The sequence below is a fragment of the Gymnogyps californianus genome, chromosome Z (genome assembly GCF_018139145.2).
Source record: "Gymnogyps californianus isolate 813 chromosome Z, ASM1813914v2, whole genome shotgun sequence".
Lineage (NCBI taxonomy): Eukaryota > Metazoa > Chordata > Aves > Accipitriformes > Cathartidae > Gymnogyps > Gymnogyps californianus.
In genome coordinates, this window is record NC_059500.1 from 46,683,582 (window position 1) to 46,705,387 (window position 21,806).

The following is a 21,806-nucleotide window of genomic DNA, read 5'->3' on the forward strand; positions in this document are numbered from 1 at the left end:
TCTCTGGGGAAACAGACCATTTGCAGAGAAAAATACTATTAATTTGCAGGGAGATTTTTAGAGAACATCCTTCACTCTTCCTGGCTCTAAAATGTATACAATAACACTTCAGTACAGTGAAATAAAATGCTACTGAAAGATAAAAAGAAATAAAAACTCTAGCCACGTTTTTTCATTTTCAGGCCATTCCTAGGCCCAGTGGAGGTATTATTCCTACAGAAAACGAGAGTCGTCTCATTTGACAGGGAGTAACAGACTACTAGAGTTATGTCGCATCCCTTTAGGTTAGCCAAAGTATCTGCTGCTTCCACTGGAGAGTGACAGCCAGAGAGAATTGGTCACTTAATGTTTTACGGCCTTTTAATATAATTGCTTAATTACAGTATTTAATAAAACTGGTTATTATTCTTGCTGTGAGCAGAGTATTACCAGTCTGGCAGTGAGAAAGAGACAAACCTATCTATGCTCCTAGACAGGAGACCTAGATTGGCCAGATTTAAATTGCTCTAGGGTGACCAGTAACCAGGCACAAATTCAGAGACCAGCAAGAAAATCTTCACAACAATGTGTACATTTCAGAGAAGACAAATAAACTATTCATAAACACCCTGCTGTATATTTTCAATAACTTTAAAATTATACTTCTAAATCATTGTTAGAAGCTGGCATAAGACTTTTGAAAAATAGCAAGCACTTGTGAATAGTTATGTCAAGCAAAGCTGTTCATCTATCAAAAGACCTTCCAGTCTTACAGATGCTAGCTGAAATTTTCACACGCCATTAGCAGCCAATATCAACTCCTACCCACCCCTAATGCCCATACACATGGTGCATGGAGCAAGTGAAACACAAGCTTTGAGTTTGGCTGCTGTAATATTCCAGTTTCGGGTAGCTGGCAATCTGACGCCAAACATGTGAAGTTGCATTGGTCTTTGTAGGAGTGAGGAAGACCATATCCTATGCAAGCTAGACTAATGATTTTTTGTGCTTGAAAGATTAAGCTGATATTTTCAGGTAGACAACTTAGAATGCTGTTGGTAAGTTTCTTGTTCAACTTGTTGATGAACATGGGCAAATGCAAGCTATCTCACATATGACTTGTTTCTCTCACTCTCCCAGGGCTGTGTTGGCTCGAGGCAGTGTTTCCTCACCAGGAATACCCCTAGCACCATGTTCTCTGGCCACCTGCTCTTCTCAGCAGGCCCATGGCTTCGTTGCCAAGCCGTGACACAGAGCTATTTCTGCAGCTCTGCACCACCCAGGGAATCCCCTTAAGCCATATTTTATGTCCCAATGCATTAGTCCTTGAAAAAGGCTCCAGCTCAGTAGTGTCACTTTCTAAAGCACTGGTATAGTGATAACATCATTAGAAGAATCTGACATCTGGAGTCCTATTTACCAGACATTAAACTACACGATTTTAATGTTGTGAGAATTACGTTTATCAAGAAACAAGCATGTAACATACCATTTCCAAATGTGAGCCACACAAACCAGAACCTTACTAAGTAAGATTTTTTCTGTAGGCAGCAATGAAGTTGCAGTAAGAAGTCCAAGGGCAATCAAAAGAGACTTTAGGGCCTTGGGACAATTGGTTAAGGGATCAGGAGCATGAGTAGTGTTCTCCTCTATCCTTCCAGTTGCAGAGAATGATGAGGGAAGAAACAGGAGGACCCAGCAGATCAATAACTGGCTCCGAGACTGGTGTCACCGGCAGAATTTGGGGTTTTTTGATCATGGGTCAGTCTACATGACACCAGGCCTGCTGGCAATAGACAGGGTACACCTGTCCCAAAAGGGGAAAAGGATCTTTGCGCAGGAGTTAGCAGGGCTCATTGAAAGAGCTTTAAACTACATTTGAAGGGGGAAAGGGATAAAATTAGGCTCACTAGAGATAAGCCTGGGGGCGGCATGCCAGTGTTTGAGGGACAGTGTGCTAGTGAGGTCCTCCGGTCTGCTCCACGATGTGCTGAGTACACTGGAGCACATTTGAAATGTCCCTGTACTAATGTGCGCAGCACCCTAGCCATCTCAGTGGAGGCAGGGGATGGAGATCCACATGGTAGCAAAGACACAAGGGTTGTTGATGTGTTAGAAACCACGGAAGCACTTGAGAACAGTCACATAGGAATTAGGGCTTCTCCCCCCTAAAAAAGGTGGCAGGATAAATAGCCCAACTGAAGTGCATCTACACCAATACATGCAGCATGGGCAACAAACAGGAGGAGTTGGAAGCCATTGTGCAGCTGGAAAACTATGATATAGTTGCAATCATGGAAACATGGTGGGATGACTCACACAACTGGAGTGCTGCAATGGATGGCTATAAACTCTTCAGAAGGGATAGGCAAGGAAGGAGAGGCGGTAGGGTAGTCCTGTGTGTTAGGGAGTGTTTTGATGGTCTAGAGCTTGACGATGGTGATGAAAAGGTTGAGTATTTATGGGTAAGAATCAGGGGAAAGGCCAACAAGGCAGATATCATGGTGGGAGTTGGTTATAGAAAACTCGACCAGGATGAAGAAACAGATGAAACAGTCTATAAGCAGCTGGGACAAGTCTCACAATTGCTAGCCCTTGTTCTCATGGCGGACTTCAACTTAGCAGATGTCTGCTGGAAATACAATGCAGCAAAGAGGAAACAGTCTAGGAGGTTGCTGGAGTGTGTGGAAGATAACTTCCTGACACAGTTGGTGAGTGATCCAACTAGGGAAGGCACCTTGCTGGACCTACTGTTTGCGAACACAGAAGGACTTGTGTGTGATGTGATGGTTGGAGGCCATCTTGGGCACAGCGATCATGAAATGATAGTTTTCAGTTCTCGGAGAAGTAAGGAGGGAGGTTAGCAGAACTGCCATCTTGGACTTCCAGAGGGCAGACTTTGGCCTGTTAGGAACCTAGTTGACAGAGTCCCATGGGAGGCAGTCCTGAAGGGCAAAGGAGTCCAGGAAGGCTGGACATTCTTCAAGAAGGAAATCTTAAAGGCACAGGAGCAGGCCATCCCCATGTGCCGAAAGACGAGCTGGCGGGGAAGAAGACCAACGTGGCTGAACAGAGAACTTTGGCTGGAACTCAGGCAAAAAAAGAGTGTTTATGACCTTTGGAAGAAGGGGCAGGCAATTCAGGAGGACTACAAGGATGTTGTGAGGTTATGCAGGGAGAAACTTAGAAGGGCCAAAGCCCAACTAGAACTTAACTTGGCTACTGCAGTAAAAGACAATAAAAAATGTTTCTATAAATACTTTAACAACAAATGGAGATCTAAGGAGAATCTCCATCCTTTATTGGATGTTGGGGAAAACATAGTGACAAAGGATAAGGATGTACTTAATGCCTTGTTTGCCTCAGTCTTTAATAGTAAGACCAGTTGTTCTCAGGGTACCCAGCCCCCTGAGCTGGAAGACAGGGATGGGGAGCAGAATGAAGCCCCCATAATCCAAGGGGAAATGGTTAGCGACCTGCTACACCACTCAGACACAAACAAGTCTATGGGACCAGATGGGATCCACCCAAGGATACTGAGGGAGCTGGCGGAAGTGCTCACCAAGCCACTTTCAATCATTTCTCAGTAGTTCTGGCTAACCGGGGAGGTCCCAGTAGATTGGAGGTTAGCAAACATGACACCCATCTACAGTAAGGGCCAGAAGGAAGATCTGGGGAACTACAGGACTGTCAGCCTGACCTTGGTGCCGAGGAATGTTATGGAGCAGATCATCTTGAGTGCCATCACACAGCACATACAGGACAATGAGGTGATCAGGCCCAGTCAGCATGGGTTTATGAAAGGCAGGTCCTGCTTGACTAACCTCATCTCCTTCTATGACAAGATGACCCACTTAGTGGATGAGGGAAAGGCTGTGGCTGTTGTTTACCTGGACTTCAGTAAAGCCTTTGACACCGTTTCCCACAGCATTCTCCTGGAGCAACTGGCTTTTCATGGCTTGGATGGGTAATACTCTTTTACTTTACTTTACTTTACTTTATACTCTTATACTTTACCCGTACACTTTGGTGGGTAAAAAACTGGCTGGATGGCTGGGCCGAAAGAGTTATGGTGAATGGAGTTAAATCCAGTTGACAGCCAGTCACAAGTGGTGTTCCGCAGGGCTCAGTATTGGGCCCAGTTCTGTTTAATATCTTTATCAATGATCTGGATGAGGGGATCGAGTGCACCCTCAGTAAGTTTGCAGACGACACCAAGTTGGGCAGGAGTGTTGATCTGCTTGAGGGTAGAAAGGCTCTGCAGAGGGATCTGGACAGGCTGGATGGATGAGCAGAGGCCAATTGTATGAGATTCAACAAGGCCAAGTGCCACTTCCTGGACTTGGGTCCAACAGCATCCTGGCTTGTATCAGAAATAGGGTGGCCAGCAGGACTAGGGAAGGGATCGTCCCTTTGTACTAGGCACTGGTGAGGCCGCACCTTGAATATTGTGTTCAGTTTTGGGCCCCTCACTACAAGGAAGACATTGAGGTGCTGGAGTGCATCCAAAGAAGAGCAACGAAGCTGGTGAAGGGTCTAGAGAACAAGTCTTATGAGGAGCAGCCGAGAGAACTGGGGTTGTTTAGGGTGGAGAAAAGGACGCTGAGGGGAGACCTTATTGCTCTCTACAACTACCTGAAAGGAGGTTGTACCAAAGTGGGCGTCGGTCTGTTCCCCCAAGTAACAAGCGATAGGACGAGAGGAAACGGCCTCAAGTTGCACCAGGGGAGGTTTAGATTGGATATTAGGAAAAACTTCACCAAAAGGGTCGTCAAGCGCTGGAACAGGCTGCCCAGGGAAGTGGCTGAGTGACCATCCCCGGGGATATTTAAAAGACATGTAGATGTGGCACTTAGGGACGTGCTTTAGATGTGGACTTGGCAGTGTTAGGTTTACAGTTGGACTTGATGATCTTGAGTGTCTTTTCCAACCTAAATGATTCTATGATTCTAAGTAGGCAGCTGACATCAAGAGTTCTGGAAAACCAAATGTATTTTTGGAAAAGACAGTCTAGCCGTACGTACATGACCAAGTCTTCAACAGATTGGTGGATGTAAAGTCTGAGAGAGATATTGACACTCACTCACATTGGTAGGCATTAGTATTATATTAGCTGAACTGGTTGGATTAATCTTAAAACTTTTTGCCTTGTAGCCCCTGCTTGGAAGTTGTCTGAAGTCAGAGCAGCATTTAGTTTAGCACCAGGAAAGGAGAGAAGCAAACCAGCTACAATTAATAGCTAGTCTAAAAGTGAGTGGAAGTGTCTCCCCCAGCACTGACAGAACATGTATGATAGGAAAAGGTCTGTGTCCTCAGGAATCTCAAACCACATTTAAATATCATAGGAATCACAGGGTCAATACCATGAAGTTTATCATTGCTTTGTACAGAAAGCATTACTGTAGTTAGAGAAAATATCGGAGGTGGGATTTTGAAATTTAAGATAGTTGAGGAGAAGTGGAGTAAAAACATGCATTTTTTAGCAGCAAGTTTAAAGTGATGATCTTTTTATTGTATGGTCACTGCAACCTTTCTAGACAGCTCTTGTTTCCTTCCCACATGCAACAATTCAGCTCACAGTTATAAATAAAGTTTTCTTAAATGTAATATTAAAATTGAATTAGGAAATTTTCAGTATTTCACATGTTAAACCCAAACAAATTTCCAGGTATCTGAACTCTCCTAGCCTTGCACGAGACCTAAAAAATCTCTTTGGGATTTGGGGAAGATAGCTGGAAAACATATTGAATTCTGCAGCCTAGATCATGATTAGTGGATTTTTTTTCCCCCTAGCACAAATTGAGATCCACACAATGTTGCTTCCAGTTGAAAGACATGTAAGATCAGGAATATATCTGTATAGTTCCAGAGATGGAAATGTACAAAGGAGGAGAGGGAATCTCTCAGAGAAGCCAGGGAGATGTCATTACTTGTCCCAGCCTTAAACTCTTCATTATCAAAGCTTCTCATTACTCATCGGCTCTGCAGCACTCTGTTTTCTGCTGGCTCTGAAAAGCAAGGAATGGAGCTGTGAATGTAGAACGGACTCTAAGCAGAAACTTCAGGCCTGTGCTGGGATACATAAAGAAAAGTAGATTGACATTTTGTGTTACAGTTGGTTGCTTTCCTGGGGTCATATATTGTAAGTCAAACTTACACGTATTTTAAAATGTAGATTAAATGGCTTTAAAGCAGGAGTAACAGCAGGCAAAAGGCAAAATTAGGCTTTAAATTTCTATTATAGTAGCACTCAGAATTGTCACCAAACCATGATCAGCATAGCAGACAAAGAATTTAAAAAGGTAGTGCCTCTGCTCAACAACTGACAGACTTGATGTCCGTCTATCCTAGATATAAAGCTATGCACAATTACTATGCTCTGCAGCTCCTAGTATTCCAAACATTGCCAAGTGGACTGACAGCACTAACAGTATGCACGCCATGGGAATGATAACCTTTGACATTACCTTCTTTTAACGAGCCCAACTCAGACCTTTAGCAAAACTCTGCAAAGGATTGGGGGGCAGGGAGGAAGGGGAGGGATAGAAGTCTTCCCCTATGGACTCATAACCTAAGAGTCTGCCACTTAATGTGAATTGTAGATTTCCGTTTTGCAGTATTAAGAAAGAAGAACCAGGATCAACGAATTTAAAAAGTGAGTGATAAACTGATACAATTCTCCAAAGCAGAATGCTTTAATTGTAGACAATGAAGACTGCATTTTAAAAGAAGAGTCCTTAAAAGTTATATGCATTTGCATGACCTCTTTATATACTAATTATTAAAGCAGTACACTTGGGAGAACATTCTAGGCAAATATCTAGCCATACTTGTATACATCCATGGCAATGGTGAATGTCTTGTGCACGGGTTAGTTCTGTCTTTTTTAAAAAACATGCACCTGCCTTTGAGAACACCAAAGCTCTTCATTGCTGTTGCATTGCTATAGTGCATTTCAGTAATTACAAAACTGGCAGTTGTTTTATTATCAGTATGTCCACTTTAGTGGAACTAGGATTCAGGCCAGTTAGGAAGCAGATCACACCATCTGCTATACAGTATTTTAAGCACTTCTTAGAGCATCCTGTCAGGATGTAGAACATCTAGTAATAGTAGGGAAAGATAAGGGCCTACATAGGACAACTCAGATCAGTTAGACACCTGGAGTTGTTTATAACTGTATCACTTTTTCCCTCCAGAAAAATTAGCTACTGGGGGGTCACTTTTAAGTCAGGGGATGCAGAAATTCATCCGCAAGGTCTATTACCAGCATTACCAGTCCAGCTATCTGTGTAGACTTGGCTTATTGTTTAACTTCCTTTTGCTTCAGGTTACTGATCAGAATCTAGTACATAGCTCTACGGGGATAGTGTGAAGTCTGCTTAGTTAATTAATAATTTCTCTGCTTTGGGGTGAGGTTGTTATAGTTTTAGTTCTAAAAATCACCATCATTATTATTAAATAATTTGCAAAACACTTTTTTATGACTTTTTACGTATTTGTGTATATCCTTCCTCTGCTGAAATCTGCTGCAGCCCTATGCTCACTTAGGAATTAGTTTGAGTGTAAATATCCCTCTGGCACACCGACACTTCTGAACAGACACAGCAGCTGTGCGAGACAGAACAAGAAGGATGTTCTGCACCATGTGTCTTATAGACCTGACAGCACAGAAATGCTATCCTTGTGTCTCCTGCTAACAATCTGTCAGCATTTCCACTTACAGTGCCTTTGAAATCATCTGTCATCATCTGTTCTGAGATGAAGTCTAGCATAGAGGCTCTCACCAAAAGGTGTTTTTCTTCTTTGATAGGGTGAAATGACATTTGGCTGCTTTTGAGACATCGGGGAATCCTAAATGTACCTCTGAGGGTAAATTTGCTCCTAATAGAGGAAATTAGTAAATTTTCTTAGAAGTTGTTCCATGGTGCAGTCACAAAATGGGTTTTTTTGTTTAAAGAAAACTTGTAAGCTGCCATGTTTTTCAATGGATGTTTATACTTTTTGGAAAAAAAAATCCAATATAAAAAGACTATCACTAGTTAAAAAATTATAGCTTCTATTACTGTAGATGCTCCTTAGCCAACTTTATTTTGGCAAATTTTTTTCTCCCTTCTAAATGCACATAATCCTCAGATTTATTCTCAGATTCACATAAACTGGCTCATTTCAAGTGATATAAATCAATGTCTTCAGTAGAGGCTTTATGATTTACAGCCAAATGCTGCTGCAGAGAAGCACCAGCTTGTCTGTCTTAGCAATCACCAGCCAGCAGTAGTCAGGTTTTCTGTTTCTACCACAACTCTGCTCATTCAGAGGCAGAGAAGTAAGCAAGGCTTACTGGTATTTTCTCTGACTCTGGAGAAAATGTCCCCATATACAGGGCACCGTAGATACCATGTGCTCCGAGGACTGCATTAACCTGGTTTACTCATACCTAAATAAGCTCTGAGAAGTAAATCGGGAACTGATTGAGGTCTTGCTGCAGGCAGGGCAGAACTTGGTATGGCCATGCTGGGTACACATGGGCGCTCACGGCTGACTGTGGACCGTGGTGTGGCTGAATCCCAAGACTACTGACCTCTGCCCAGAGGCTGCCAACACTCATGAGAGGGGGAAGTGTTTGGGTGGTACTTGCTGTCGCTACTAGTAGAATCTGACCCTGATGCCCCAAAAGTGTATTTCGGTCTTAGTCCTTTTTGTCAATCAATGTCTATGCTTTATAACCATATGTGTTTTAAATACCTGAAGTAGATAAATACTGCCAGGATGTGAATGCAAATGTGATCTTGGATGTAATTCCTTAATGTTTTAAGATGGTGTGTTTTAGGGCTGCTTTTTAAATGGCTGCAAAGTCTAATAGCAGGTCATGCAGTGTCAGAGTTGCATACAGAAACTATTCACAAAGGTACACTGGCTACGGGAGGTTTAGCTTCTACTAGCTGTCCCACTAGTGTTCCTGGGCAATCCATATTTTATTTTATCAATGAATAGGAGCTTTTTGGTGGACAGAAAAAGTGTAAATTCCAGAGAGCTGATCTTTTTTGTCAAATCTATTATCAGGTAAATCCATGGTTAGTATATTATTGAAGAAATTATTTGTACTAATACAAAAATCAGAAATTGACATAAAGATGACTGGAAGCTCAATAAAAGCAATTTTTTAAGTATTCTGTTAGCACCTTTCTGGCCATGAAAATGGTCAGAGGGCTGGAACAACTCTCCTATGAAGAAAAGCTGAGAGAGTTGGGATTGTTCAGCCTGGAGAAGAGAAGGCTCCAGGGAGACCTTACTGCGACCTTTCAATATATAAAGGGGGCTTATAAGAAAGATGAAGAGAGACTTTTTACCAAGGCCTGTAGTGACAAGACAAGGGGCAATAGTTTTAAATGGAAAGAGGGTAGATTTAGATTGGACATAACAAATTTTTTATGATGAGGGTGGTGACACCCTGGAACAGGTTGCCCAGAGAAGTCGTGGGTCCCCCATCATTGGAAGTGTTCAAGCTCAGGTTGGACAGGGCTTTGAGCAACCTGATCTGGTAAGATGTCCCTGCCCATGGCAGGGAGGTCGGACGAGATGAACTTTAAAGGTCCCTTCCAACCCAAATCATTCTGTGCTTACATGATTATATGATATAGAGGCCCTTCAGTTTCTCATTGTGCATCTTTGTAGCTGCCACTTTTAAGACAAATCTGTTGGGCAACTTTCTGTCCTTCAAATCCTTCTCTGGTGTGATGGTAAGAGTAAGAACTCAATCTTCTACCATCTCTGCTGAGTCTTTAAAAATACTTGGATTTAAGGGAAAGCTGTGGGGAGGGAGGACTAAGTTTGCTGTTTGCTTTGTCTTTAAGTAGAAAAATTGAGGGGTTGGTTCTGTGTAAAATATAAAAATACAAATAGAGTGCTTAATCTAAAAAGCATGAGGGAGTTGGTTTTACAAGCAAGAATGAAAAAGAATGTTCTTGCACGGTTGTGTTATTGGCTTGTAAAGCAGTTAAGTGTTTCAGAAATCACATCCAGTTATCACAGATTACTGGTCATAGGTTGACACGAAACCGGAATATGGCTGAAACAAGATGAATTCTCATTCAAGGTCAATGTTCTCTTAGTTAGGACATGACAAAACAAAATTAAAATAGTTTAAGCCGTGTGTCATCATAACATTTCTCCTTTTCTGTCCCTTAATTTTCTTTAGACAATTGTCTTTCCTGGTTGAAGCATTTTGATATACTAAGCAAACAATAGAAACTTAAAGTAATATAGAACTAAAGCTTTATATTTGCAAATAAAATGTCAAATGTAAAAGAAATATTGGTGTAGGTCAGTTTGAAGTATTTATAGGATGAGAGTAACTCAAGAGTCTCACATCTTCTAGTCTTGCTAAGCAACATTTAATAAAACCACTGTATAAGGGGCATTTAAGACTCCTATTTTGTCGGTCTCATTTTGGATGAGACTGGATCAAGTTCCTAAAGTAGCATAAATGAACAAGTCATAATAATTTACATATCAAACAGCTGAATCTAGTTTAGGAAAGCTGCATATTCCTCATTTGACAAACTGAAGTTATTACCATTTCTCTCCTTCTGATTTAGTATTTGATATGTGTATACAAAATATTTATATTTCCAATGCTGCTTTCACAGTATAGAAAATTAAAGGCCAAAAATATAATAGGGAGAAAATATTCTGCAGTGTATTTTGTCAGATGACTGAAATAGCAAGGGAGGCTTAGCATCTAGGCTACTGATGAGACATCTTGATGACAGGCAATGAAACTGCAGCCTAACAAATCAAGTTTAGCTGCACTGAGGCACTGGAAATGCTGTGTTTTCGGTGTCTGGGCCCAGTTTTCCTGGAGTCTGCATGATTCTGTGTTATGATTTATCAACACCAGCCATTCATATTTCTCCTAGTCAAGTCAAGTGGGATATACCTGCTGCCTTTAGATTTGGGGGTAGCTTTACATACTCTTTGTATATAAATGAGAAAGTTATTGAATTTTCAATAGCAGTTCAGACAAAACCAAAAAAAAGCTGGGGAAGTCTACCCAGCAGCTGAGCAGGCCTTGATTTCATCATGCGTTAATAGAGGAATCGCTCCAGGGATAAATAGATGGACTTTAGCCCCAAGAAATGTTATTTTCTTTAATGATAAGAAGAATAAAGAGATCAGCTAAAATTCAATAAGCACTTTGTGTTGCAGGAGGCAAGTTTTTCTCTGAAACTTGTCCTACATCGGTAAAGCTCTGTGTGTGCCTGTGATTTTGCAGAAATAGAAATGGATCAATTTGCATTGCTGCATGAGTAGAGAGAGGATTCAAGGACAGTTCTTCCCATGGACACCTTGATCGCAAGGAGATCACAGTTTTCAACTCTTCAGCTCCACAAGAGCAACAGTCCGCTCCTTAATCATCAGCTTACATTGCACCAACCTCACATTCCTGTTCTGTCTCTGAAAGGCAAATATCTTCTTACAAAACAGCCCTGTACCCCCTCTGACATGCTCAATGATTCCTAGCAACAGCCAAGCCCAGCAGCAATTCACAGCAGCGATAATGTAGAGCACGTAAGTGGGTATGTGTAAGGTCCTGGGGCATTTTGCACTTGCAGTCAGCTTATCTCACTCTGTAATCATCAGTACCTTTCAAATATTGCTTTTCTATCTGGGTTAGCAGAAGTGAGCTCAGCACCATTCGCATACAAATCAGTGGCAGTTCCAGATGTTTCCTAGAAGACATTTATGGCCCCATGTGGACCATTGAGGTCATTTTTAACCTCTGGGAGAGGCACCCTGGCATAGAGTTCACAGCAATACTAGCATATACACAGATGAAGGGGTGCAATTTGAAGGCAGTAGGAAACAAAATCTGCTTTCTTCTCTAAGACACGTGGGATCAACTACTTTTGTTAACTCTGTGATTCTTTCCTAAATTGCTATTATTTAGTCTTTGAAAATTATGGGCCTCTGCTGGTACCTGCAGCTGCTAACCAACCCACTGGATCAAGGGCTTTGAAGTGCAAACGTTGCAGACAGCCAAATGTCAGCTGCCTGGAAGCTCCCCACGTGGAAGGATTTAGGAGCACCCCTGACTGTCAGGAAGTTTTTTATTTCAATGGGAGGGCCTTTCAAGGAAAAAATGTACTTCTTTTTCAGCTGTGGAAAAAAAAGCCAGCAGGTGCAGAACTTCTCACTCCTACCGCTGCTCTCATGCAAGAGAGTTTAAGCATTGAATCATGGACAATTAACACAACCACAAAACCTTAGGTGGTAATTTTTTCTCCTGGATGAAAAATGAACACAGTTCTATCTTACAAGTAATTTTTAGGGTAGGAAAGATAGAAAGTTCACTGTCTAGATTTTATTTGTATTTTTATTGTGCGTATTAGGGCAAAAAAATTCTAGGGTGAGGTGGCTTAAAAGCCACTTAAGTTTCCATCAGAAGGTCACTGCCTGGTGGTGACAATGTTAGGTGCTCTTCTGCCCTTATTTCTGGGTGAGAAAAGGTGAGTTGAGGAGAAATTTGGCTCTTCTTTGAGCTCATTAGTTGAGTTGAACACACAGCCTCTTACAACTGGACATCCTGAGCGCTAGCCCAATGCAAGTTGCTACCTGTCGCGAATTAAAAATGTGTTTTCCATGGGTTAGCTCAAAAGATTTTTCTATTCATGAAAATTTAATCCCTCACTGTTTAAATGTAGTACTACACAAAGTAACTGTGTACAGTTACAGACCATGTGAGTTAACACTCTTGTTCCTCCCACTGTTCTTCAGAGCAGACAGAATGACTATTAATAAAAATTTTAAATATCAGAGCAATGCATGCAGTGTAAGAACAGACAAATGACTTCACACATAAATATGCTCTCATCAGCAGATGCAGTTTTTGCAAGATGAGATCTATGACCAAGGAGATTTCCATCACATGAACTGTATTCACAGTACAAACAGTTTCTCCATCTAAGCTTTCCTTGCCCTTTTTCTGGCTGCCTCCACCCACGTGTAAAAATAGGATGTCTCTTTCCCTGTCCATTTGTTTGTGGAATACATTAAAGAGAATTCAGAAGGCTGAAGGAGGGCTGAATTTAATTATTTTCATATATTTAGTCATTATGTTTCATTTCTGAAAACGGTACCTGCCTCATTTGGCAGAAGAGCTGTGTTTAGTTCTCTCCAAATGAACATTTCCATGCTATGTGCACTTCAGTTTGGGGCTGAAGGGGAAGGAGATGGGAAGAAAACCAGCTCATTACACAGTCGTTACGCCTTGAAGTATTTTCCATTGAGGAACCCTCTTCAGTTGGCAGTTTCAGATGGTATTAGATACTGCCATATTTGGAAGATGGGATCCTTAAGCACTGATTATTTTTATGCTTTGAACTGTTATTTGTTTGACAAGGTTGGGGTTTTTTTGGATGGAATCCTTTGAATTCTGGTTTGGCAATGAGTAGAGGCTGCTTTCACAAACCCTCTGCAAAGTGCAGTTGGAAAGACTTACACCATGCCTTGTCGCATTACTGATTAAAATAGCACTTATGTTTTTCTGAGGGTTTTCTGGTAGCATTGTCTGTGGTAGCAAGCAAAACTGATTTATTAATATTTGGGATCTAAACTCCTCCCTCTGGAAGCTTTTTTCTTTCACCTTCTCCTGTCAGAACCTTACCAAGAGCGCCGATTTGTCACAATAAAACAACATGGCTAGTAGCTCTTCTAATTCATCAAAATCCATTTGCAAGCTTCTGTTTTGATTGGAACAGCAACCAAAAACACACAGCTGATTCAGTAAGTGAAACTTTTAGCCTTTGTGAACTGCTGGAACTCTTGAAATAGTTACATCAATTTAAGTACTCTTAAAATTACAAAAAAGTAAAAGATACAGAATTGGCACAAGTCTGTTGGAAATACTTCACCTTGTCTAGGTGTTGGGCATTTGAAAGTTCGATTTTTTGTATCCTAAGAAAGATGATATTTTAAAGCCTTGTGCTTCTTTGAGTAGAAGGCATTCAGGCATTAAAGTTAAATTACTAAGCATTGAGGTTCTTGCAAGGGGACCATTGTTGGCTCTCCATGGCATGAAAGGCAGATAGAGGTGAGGAGGAAAGATCCAGGAATGGGTGTTAACAGAGTGCTAACCTCCACGCATGGATGCTTAGTACCACTGTGTGTGCAATGCATGCAGTAGGTAATATCAGAGGTTGACAGCAATGTTAACAGGTCTCTCCAGCACTAACTTCATCTGCAGATCTGTCCTTCATCTGCGGATCTACAAAGGAGGTAGAGGAAAGGACTTTCTGACACAGACTCTGCATAAGAACCAGATTATCTTTAGGGCTCTGGACTTCAAATACCATTGCTTTTCACCCTCATCATGCAGACAGCTTTAGGGAGATGTTGGACCTAGCTGGTTGGCTGGCCAGTGGCAACCATACTGCGTACAGGAAGAGGAGAGCATCCACATGCTGCTTACACTCAGGGAAGTGAAGAGCGTACAGCAGTTACAAAAGACAGTGTGTTCCTTCTTAAATTTATTGTCTCAGTTACCTTCAATATTCACATACATGCATGTGTTTGGTATTTGAGTAACAGAAATAACCCTCCTCTGGTTCTTTACACCTTTTAACATTATGTCATATAAGAGGACTGGGCTGAATTAAGGCACATGGACAAAGGGCAATCAGAGGCAATTGTACTTCCTGGCATTCTGCAGTTCTGGTCCACTCTCCTTGTGGTAAGGCAGTGTTATTCATGATGGTCATTTGCCGCTTCTGTAATAAAGCAGTGAACAGATTCAGTGAACAAATTAGATATAGTCATTACTGTTTCTGGCAAGGAGATTTTTGAGCTTTGTGCGAAAGCAAGGAAGAAGTAGAAAAGAAGCAGCTCCTGTTAGGATGTGACTCTCTGGAATTAGTCTATGATGAAAAACAAGGTTTTATGCTATAATAGCAACCATTCTGTTTGTACCTTGCAGTGAGCCACCTCTATGGATTTGGACTGATGGATGCTGAAGCAATGGTGATGGAAGCAGAAAAGTGGACAACGGTCCCTCCACAGCATGTGTGTGTGGAGAACACCGATCGGCAAATCAAGTAATACCCGCTGCCAAAACTCTTGCTGGCATAAACTTATGGAAAGAAATTGGGTATAATTTACCCCTCCCTTGCATTGTGTATAATGTGTCATTTTGAAAGCTGTACTGGGGATCTCTGTCACCTTCACAGATGTCAGGTCATTTGCCTGTAAACGTTGTTCCCTGTAGTGCTTGGAAAAAGGCCCTAGTTTAAAGAACACTCCAGAAGTTGAAGGTGTAAAACAAGACAGGCTGGATAACGATTGATTCTGGTATAGATGATGCACCAAAGAAGAAGAATGTTTGGTTGAGTGCACTGCAGTCACCTTTGTAAGATGGGTACAAACTTACCAATCCAGGATCTAACAAGCAAATACTCTTTTCATTAAAATACTGCGTGATATTGTCTCTCTCACTCTCAGGAGAATCTCTAGCTCAGAGGCTAAGACAAACTGCTTTCCGCTTGCTAGGATAGGGTCTCTATAGAACCAGACTTAAAAACAAAATTCTGTATGTGCACTCTGTGGATACAGAGACAGCATCAGCCGTAAGGCACATTTCCAAAGCATTAAGGTTCTTGTTTGATAAATGTGCTTGACAGGCTTGATCCATAACTGGTATAGTCTGCAAGGATGTCATGCCAGTTTAAACCAGCTGAGTAAGATGCTGTTTGGTACAGTTAACATGTAATACTTTCTATTATGTAAGCAAGGACTATGGCTATGCCAGGCATTTCCTGGGGCTTAACAACCAGCTGTGATCCCATGACAATCCCCACAATTCTCAGCTGGCCACTAATCCACAAAAATGCTCTGTCCCAAAGGCTTATTCCTATTACAGCTTTTTCACTGTCCTCTTTTAGCATGTGTACATGCTTAGCAGAAAGCCAGGTAGTTGCCATTAGCTGCAGTAAAATAATTACCCGTGGTGGTAGGAAGTAAGTGTTAAAACTAATGTTATAGGCTACTGACTTCTCAGAAACAATTGTCCAACTCTGTCATTCACTACTAAGCAAAAAAGATGTGGTTGTCATATTTTACAGAACAAGTAAGAAATGCTGATGTTGTTTTATATGCTTATATTATAGAACAATACGACCTGACAGCATTGTCCGTTCAATTTACAAAGCCACTGGCTGTTCAGATAATCCTAACCACCATGTGATCTACTTGGAGCACGTCGTCGTGCGCATCACTATTACTCACCCTCGACGTGGAGACTTGGCAATTTACCTAACCTCTCCTTCTGGAACTAGGTCACAGCTCTTGGCCAACAGGTATAGTATGACAATGCAAATTCACAGTCCAGTCAGCCTGCAGAGCCTGCACTGAGATTGCAGCATCAGCAAAGAACAGTCAAGTCATTACAGTAGGTTCGCTGGCAGACACAGGCTAATAATTTTTTCTGAGAGAGACGGGGAGAGTGAAGTGCAAATGAACTCAAAGATGGCAATCTCTGTCTTTATCAGTAGAAGAGCAGGCTGTAAAGCTGTTGAAGGACATCATCTCCAAAACAAAGATTAGTCAATTTCAGTAGTCTTGTGTGGCTCACCAATTATTAGATGGCTGGAAAACGTGAAGAAAATAGTAACAGGCTCAGTGTTACGGAAGCTGAATGGAAGTGTGTTTCTACATGCTATTGGCACTTATTTTTCATTTTTCTCCTTTTTTATCTTTTGTTCACTAGTAATAAAAATCAGACAGAATAGTAGTTCTCTACTACTATTTTCTTTAAGCTTTGTGAATATGGTTATGACTCCTGATGTTACCAATTTCCATATCCTTTTTTTCACCTTGCATATTGAAGTAGTATGCTCAACCCATGGAAGGTTCCTGGTAGGACAATGCTGAGAAGTTGCACTAGTACTTTGAAGTTAATGGGTCATTTGTAACCGACTTATTAAAATTCTTAAAAGTCAGCCGTTTCCTTCATCCCACAGATCCATGATGGATGCTTGCTTTTGAATGTCCGGCTACTGTAACAACAACCACTAAGAAAGATCAGTCCTTTTTCTCGTCCTGTCACCTCTGTGTTATGTTCTTTGAGAAACTGTGACACTGCATCAGATTGTCTCTTTTTCTCCACACTGGACTCAAACAAGTATCTCTTTATCCAATGCAGCATTTCCAACATTAGTGCAATTTGAGTCCCTGGAGATGAGGTGCATCATTAGTATTTGTCCTTAGCAAACTGAAAGACTTGCCAGTGATACTTCTGTTTCTCTGGTCTACTAGCAGGAATTTTTTTGGAAGAAAACATTGGCAGTCCTTCCCAGATAAATCTGGCTAAATCAGTGATCAAGAGCACTGCCTCCTACCAGAGATGGTTAAAGCACTAAGAAACCCCAGAAACATTCTCAAACTCTACCCCATTTCCAAATATGCAAATAAATTACAATAAGAAATGATTCTATACTTCTCCAACTGGCTAGAAAATCTTCTTCCTGATGGAACCATAGTATGATAGGGAAAATTTTTTCTTTGGTGACTAGCAGATTTAGATGACTGCCATTCTGCTGGACACAGAGCACGGCTCCCACACAAAAGTTGATGTTAGCTGATGTTATATATCTCAGAAACAGCAAAAGCTGCCATGTGTCAGACATATGTTGTGAGAACTCTTCTGCCATCACGCTCAAGTCTTCACAAAAGTTTATATCCCCAGTCCTACTCTTCAGGGCTTTTAATGAATTGGGAGTAGCCTGCTTTCCAGAGTGCCTCGTCATCCACATTCCCCCAGCCAGATTTGCTAGTACAGTGACTATCTAGCCCTGGAGAATTGCGTGCCTTCCTGTCCCTCAGTGGTAGGAGGACTTATTTTTCCTCTTGAAAGGAAGGATCTGTTTTGGAGACAGGTGGAGCTCAAATGGACTTGCTTCTGATTGAAGGGTGAACCCACATTTTCATTAGAGATTAGGTTAATTTAAAAAAAAAGGTGTACTGAAAATACTCTTCAAGCTGTAGACATTAATTCATCAAATGGAGAGAAAGCTGTCCTGGAATTTTGGGGCCCTCTAGAATATCTCCTGTGTTTCATTATGAGTGTTGTCAGTGCCTTGCTGATAAAGTACATGGGCACACACATCTATGTATCTCCCTGCTACACTGAACAAAGAATTTGTCCTCTGCTAACCAGTACAGAGGCAGACTTCTACCCTCTAAGCAGTTATGAAACAGGCTTTTGTTTTTCTGTTTGAAGAAATCCTTCTTTAGTTTTGTATTCCATTTTCATGCAGCAGTTCTTCCATGCTTCAAAATGAAAAAAATTAAAAGTCCTTCAACTAGGTATCCAAACAAAACAATCGCGTGTAAACCCAGTGGTCTTAACACAGCTAACTTTTGGCTCTAGGCCTTCATGTCTTGCAGCTGACTCACAGCAAGTGAGAGATAAAGACATTCCAGTATTCACAGTTCACCTCTGGTGATGACTGGTATGTGGAATAGGTACCAAGTTTAATTCAATCAGTCTCCTTGTAACCCCTGCATCTTAAAAGTAATTCTATTCTGTACCTGTGGTAGAGAGAGAACGCAAATGTATGTATTAAAATAAGGTGATGTTCAGCTGTTTCTTATCCTATACTATCAGAAGGCTAACCAGAAAGCAAAGAAACCTGAAAGGCCTTTTAATGTTTTGCCACTTTCCAAAAAAACAAATTATTCATGACAGAGCGAATACTCCTGCAGTCGCACCAGAAATGCCCTTCCCGTGCAAGCTTCAGACATATACTGACTTGTCAGTCACATTTGGCTGAAACAAACAACTCTGGGCTACTAATATTAAGGAGTAAATGCATTTTGCAAACTCTAGGTCTGAAATACCTAGAGTTTTCACAAATCCTTTCATAGGGTAAAGTGATGGATATGGGAACAATACTTTTCAAAATGGTATTTCAAGGCTTGTTTTACTTGGTCTTGCTGGAAGAAGTCTTACAGCTCAGTGGTCTTGCAATTAGTAGTATACTGAGTGTTGTTGAGTGTATATGTTTTAGCATAATGTTACACAATAAAACTCAGAGTAGGAGTGTTGTTATTCACTAATATGAGAATTTAGTTGAGGTATTTGATTTTTAAAGCATTATTGATGCGGACATCAGAATAAATGCATTCAAGTACAAGTAGCATGCAGGGATGCATTGGTAGCAAGTGGTCTGGGTTTTTTTTTCTATAGGCAAAGATCCCAGAGGCTGTTGTACATTGCTACTACCTGACTGAGATGCTTTTCTCAGACATACAAGACCTTTTAATGCACACGTACATGATTAATAGCAGCAATACCAGCTGTTTTTACTGAACCCAGGGAAAACCTCATTGCTTTACCATTACTCATCTGGGTTTAATTTGAAACAGTTTGCTGGTAAAATGTCTTAAAGTGCAGAAGGTATATTTTACACATGTGCACCACCAATTCTGGAAGAAGAGTCATTGTGTAGTTTCTGGTGCATTGACGAGTAGGTCCCTCAAGGCAATATCTGGCCTTTTTTCTACATATTTTTTCCTTAATGTTGGCATCCCCTAAAATGACTTCAGTAAGAAAACTTGTTAGTCAGAGGCGATGTGGATTCCTTTGCAGGCATTTGGTGGATTACACTGTCACTGGCTTGAGCCTCATGTGCATTCTTCAAAAACTGCATTACAGGGAACATCTGCTTTGTTGTTTGGAAAGTACTAAACATGATTACATTGGATGTACTGCAGCAGAGGAAAATACAGGCTTGGAAAGTGCTGGCTGGTGTGAGGATGAGGCTACAGTTAAGTCCAAAGGGGAACAGTATCCCCTTTTTAAAAACAATTGGCCATTGGATTTGGCAGCATGGGTTTCTGAGTGTTTTTGAGACGTACCAAGGTCAGTTCTAACAAACACTCAGTACAGGGCGGCTATGGAGGAGAAGCTAAATACAAAGAGGATAGAAGAAGCAAACTTAGAGCTTGTTTGTCTCCCACTGAAGTCATGGCTTGCTTAATTCTTGCCCTTTAAATTTAAAGCAGCTGCTGCCATTCAAACTGCGTAACTGAAATTTTTTAGCCACGTGGTGGCAAGTTTCCAGGCCACTAGCTTCCTATGCTTATATGGCACTGACATTAATAATACCTCTGTTCAGTAACAAAGGGAAGTATTTTCATGACCATCTTTTTCCTATCATGAAACCTTAGATAATCAGTAAATTTTAATAATACCCTCCTCTGCGGGAAACTCATAGATCAAAACCAAGGTATTCTCATCTGATCTTAATTGCTAGTTTGCTTCATAAAAAGTCTTGGTGATCAGAAGTAGAGGAAACCTTTTCTTTATAGGAGCACATTTTGATTCCTGGACCAGTCTGTCTTACATCTTTATTGCAGTTTACACATTATACTTTAATAACAAAAACAAGATTTTATGTATCCAAATATGATGAAAAGGATAGGGTCAACCTTCACAGTGAGTCTCACTGTTAAAAAGGACTCTGTGGTGGTATTATTAAGTCCAGGATAAGCAAACAATAATCCTCTGCTTGTACTATGTCTACAGAATGAAGCAGCTCTCAGAAAACTATTTCTCTCAACTCGTACTTGCTATGTTTTATTTCATTCAGGTTGTCTATATCTTTTTTCTTTTTTTTTTTTTTTTTTGCGGGGGGTGGTGGGATGGTGACTAGACATCCCACTACCCTTCTACCAACCATTCTTTGAACTGCAATTGCAATGTCAATACCTCTAAAAATTTTTTTTTTTTCATACCCTGGCAGTATTAGCAGTAGATAGGGTGAGGAGCTCCAGGGATACTACAGACACAACATCAATTTGAAAAAAAAGTAAACTTTTATTTGCTATCAAAGAGGGGAAAAAATACTGTTGATTTGCTCAGCTCTGCAGAAAAGACTAACGGGGTTTATGTGCAAAAAAGTAAATGAATGCGTGTAAGTGACACTATCCTCCATGCAACTCTAAAATTGATCCTGGACCTTGCTCAAAGAAAAATGTGGAAGAAGAATGAAGTGCAATATATCTGAAATTTAGAGTGACACATGCCTTTCTTTGATGACTGAGACTAGTAAAGAATTAATCAGGGATCTGCAGAGTGGGCATGTATTGGCTTTTAGAATTCAATACCTCAAGTTGAGTTTTAGTGGAAAATTAGAGTCCATCATTAGAAGTTTGACTTAATTTTCCATAGTCAAAGCAGGAGTGAAGACAAGTGGCAAAGGACATATTTAGAATCCAGCTAAATGTCTCAGCTTCTGAGGTTTATGTTGAACCAAACAGAAAAGAGAACAGCTGTTTAAGACAGGCTGAGGAAGAATGCCTAGGATTTCTACTTCCTGCAGATAGGTTTGCCCCAGCTACTATAGTGAGAATGAATTAATCTTTTCCCAGCCTTATGAAAACTAGCCCCACCTCAATCTTACTATGACACTTATTACGTTGAGTTTCACTTGGAATAAACTGGATTGTGTGATGGACAGTCAGTGTCCCCTACTGCCCTTACCCTAATCAGATGTCCGTTTTCAAACCTAGGATAGGGTAGGAAAATTCTGTATGTACGGCACCAGGTTCATTCATGCCCTTGCATTAGGATTTCTGCCTGTTTAGAGTGAGGTTTCTGAAGGTTTACTGCAAATTCAATAGGAAAGCACATGCAGCTTTTAAGAAGACAACTATTAAGTATCAGCCATGCAGCTGGCTGACCAGTGTGGTGTGTGGAGCTCAGCAGCCCAACATGTCTATAGGTTATGATGGAGCATTTCATGCAGATATGTGTAGTCCCTGGGGACAAG

The 21,806-nt window shown here is 41.0% G+C and overlaps 1 protein-coding gene across 2 annotated transcripts in view; it reads left to right on the forward strand.

The window, feature by feature from the left end:
• PCSK5 (proprotein convertase subtilisin/kexin type 5) overlaps nucleotides 1–21,806 on the forward strand; it is a 259,439-nt gene that overhangs the window by 153,132 nt on the left and 84,501 nt on the right. For both annotated transcript variants that reach the window (XM_050913017.1, XM_050913018.1), the window contains exons 11-12: nucleotides 14,954–15,071; nucleotides 16,140–16,328. In XM_050913017.1, coding sequence (XP_050768974.1) covers nucleotides 14,954–15,071; nucleotides 16,140–16,328 — 307 coding nt within the window. The remainder of the gene's footprint in view (nucleotides 1–14,953; nucleotides 15,072–16,139; nucleotides 16,329–21,806) is intronic.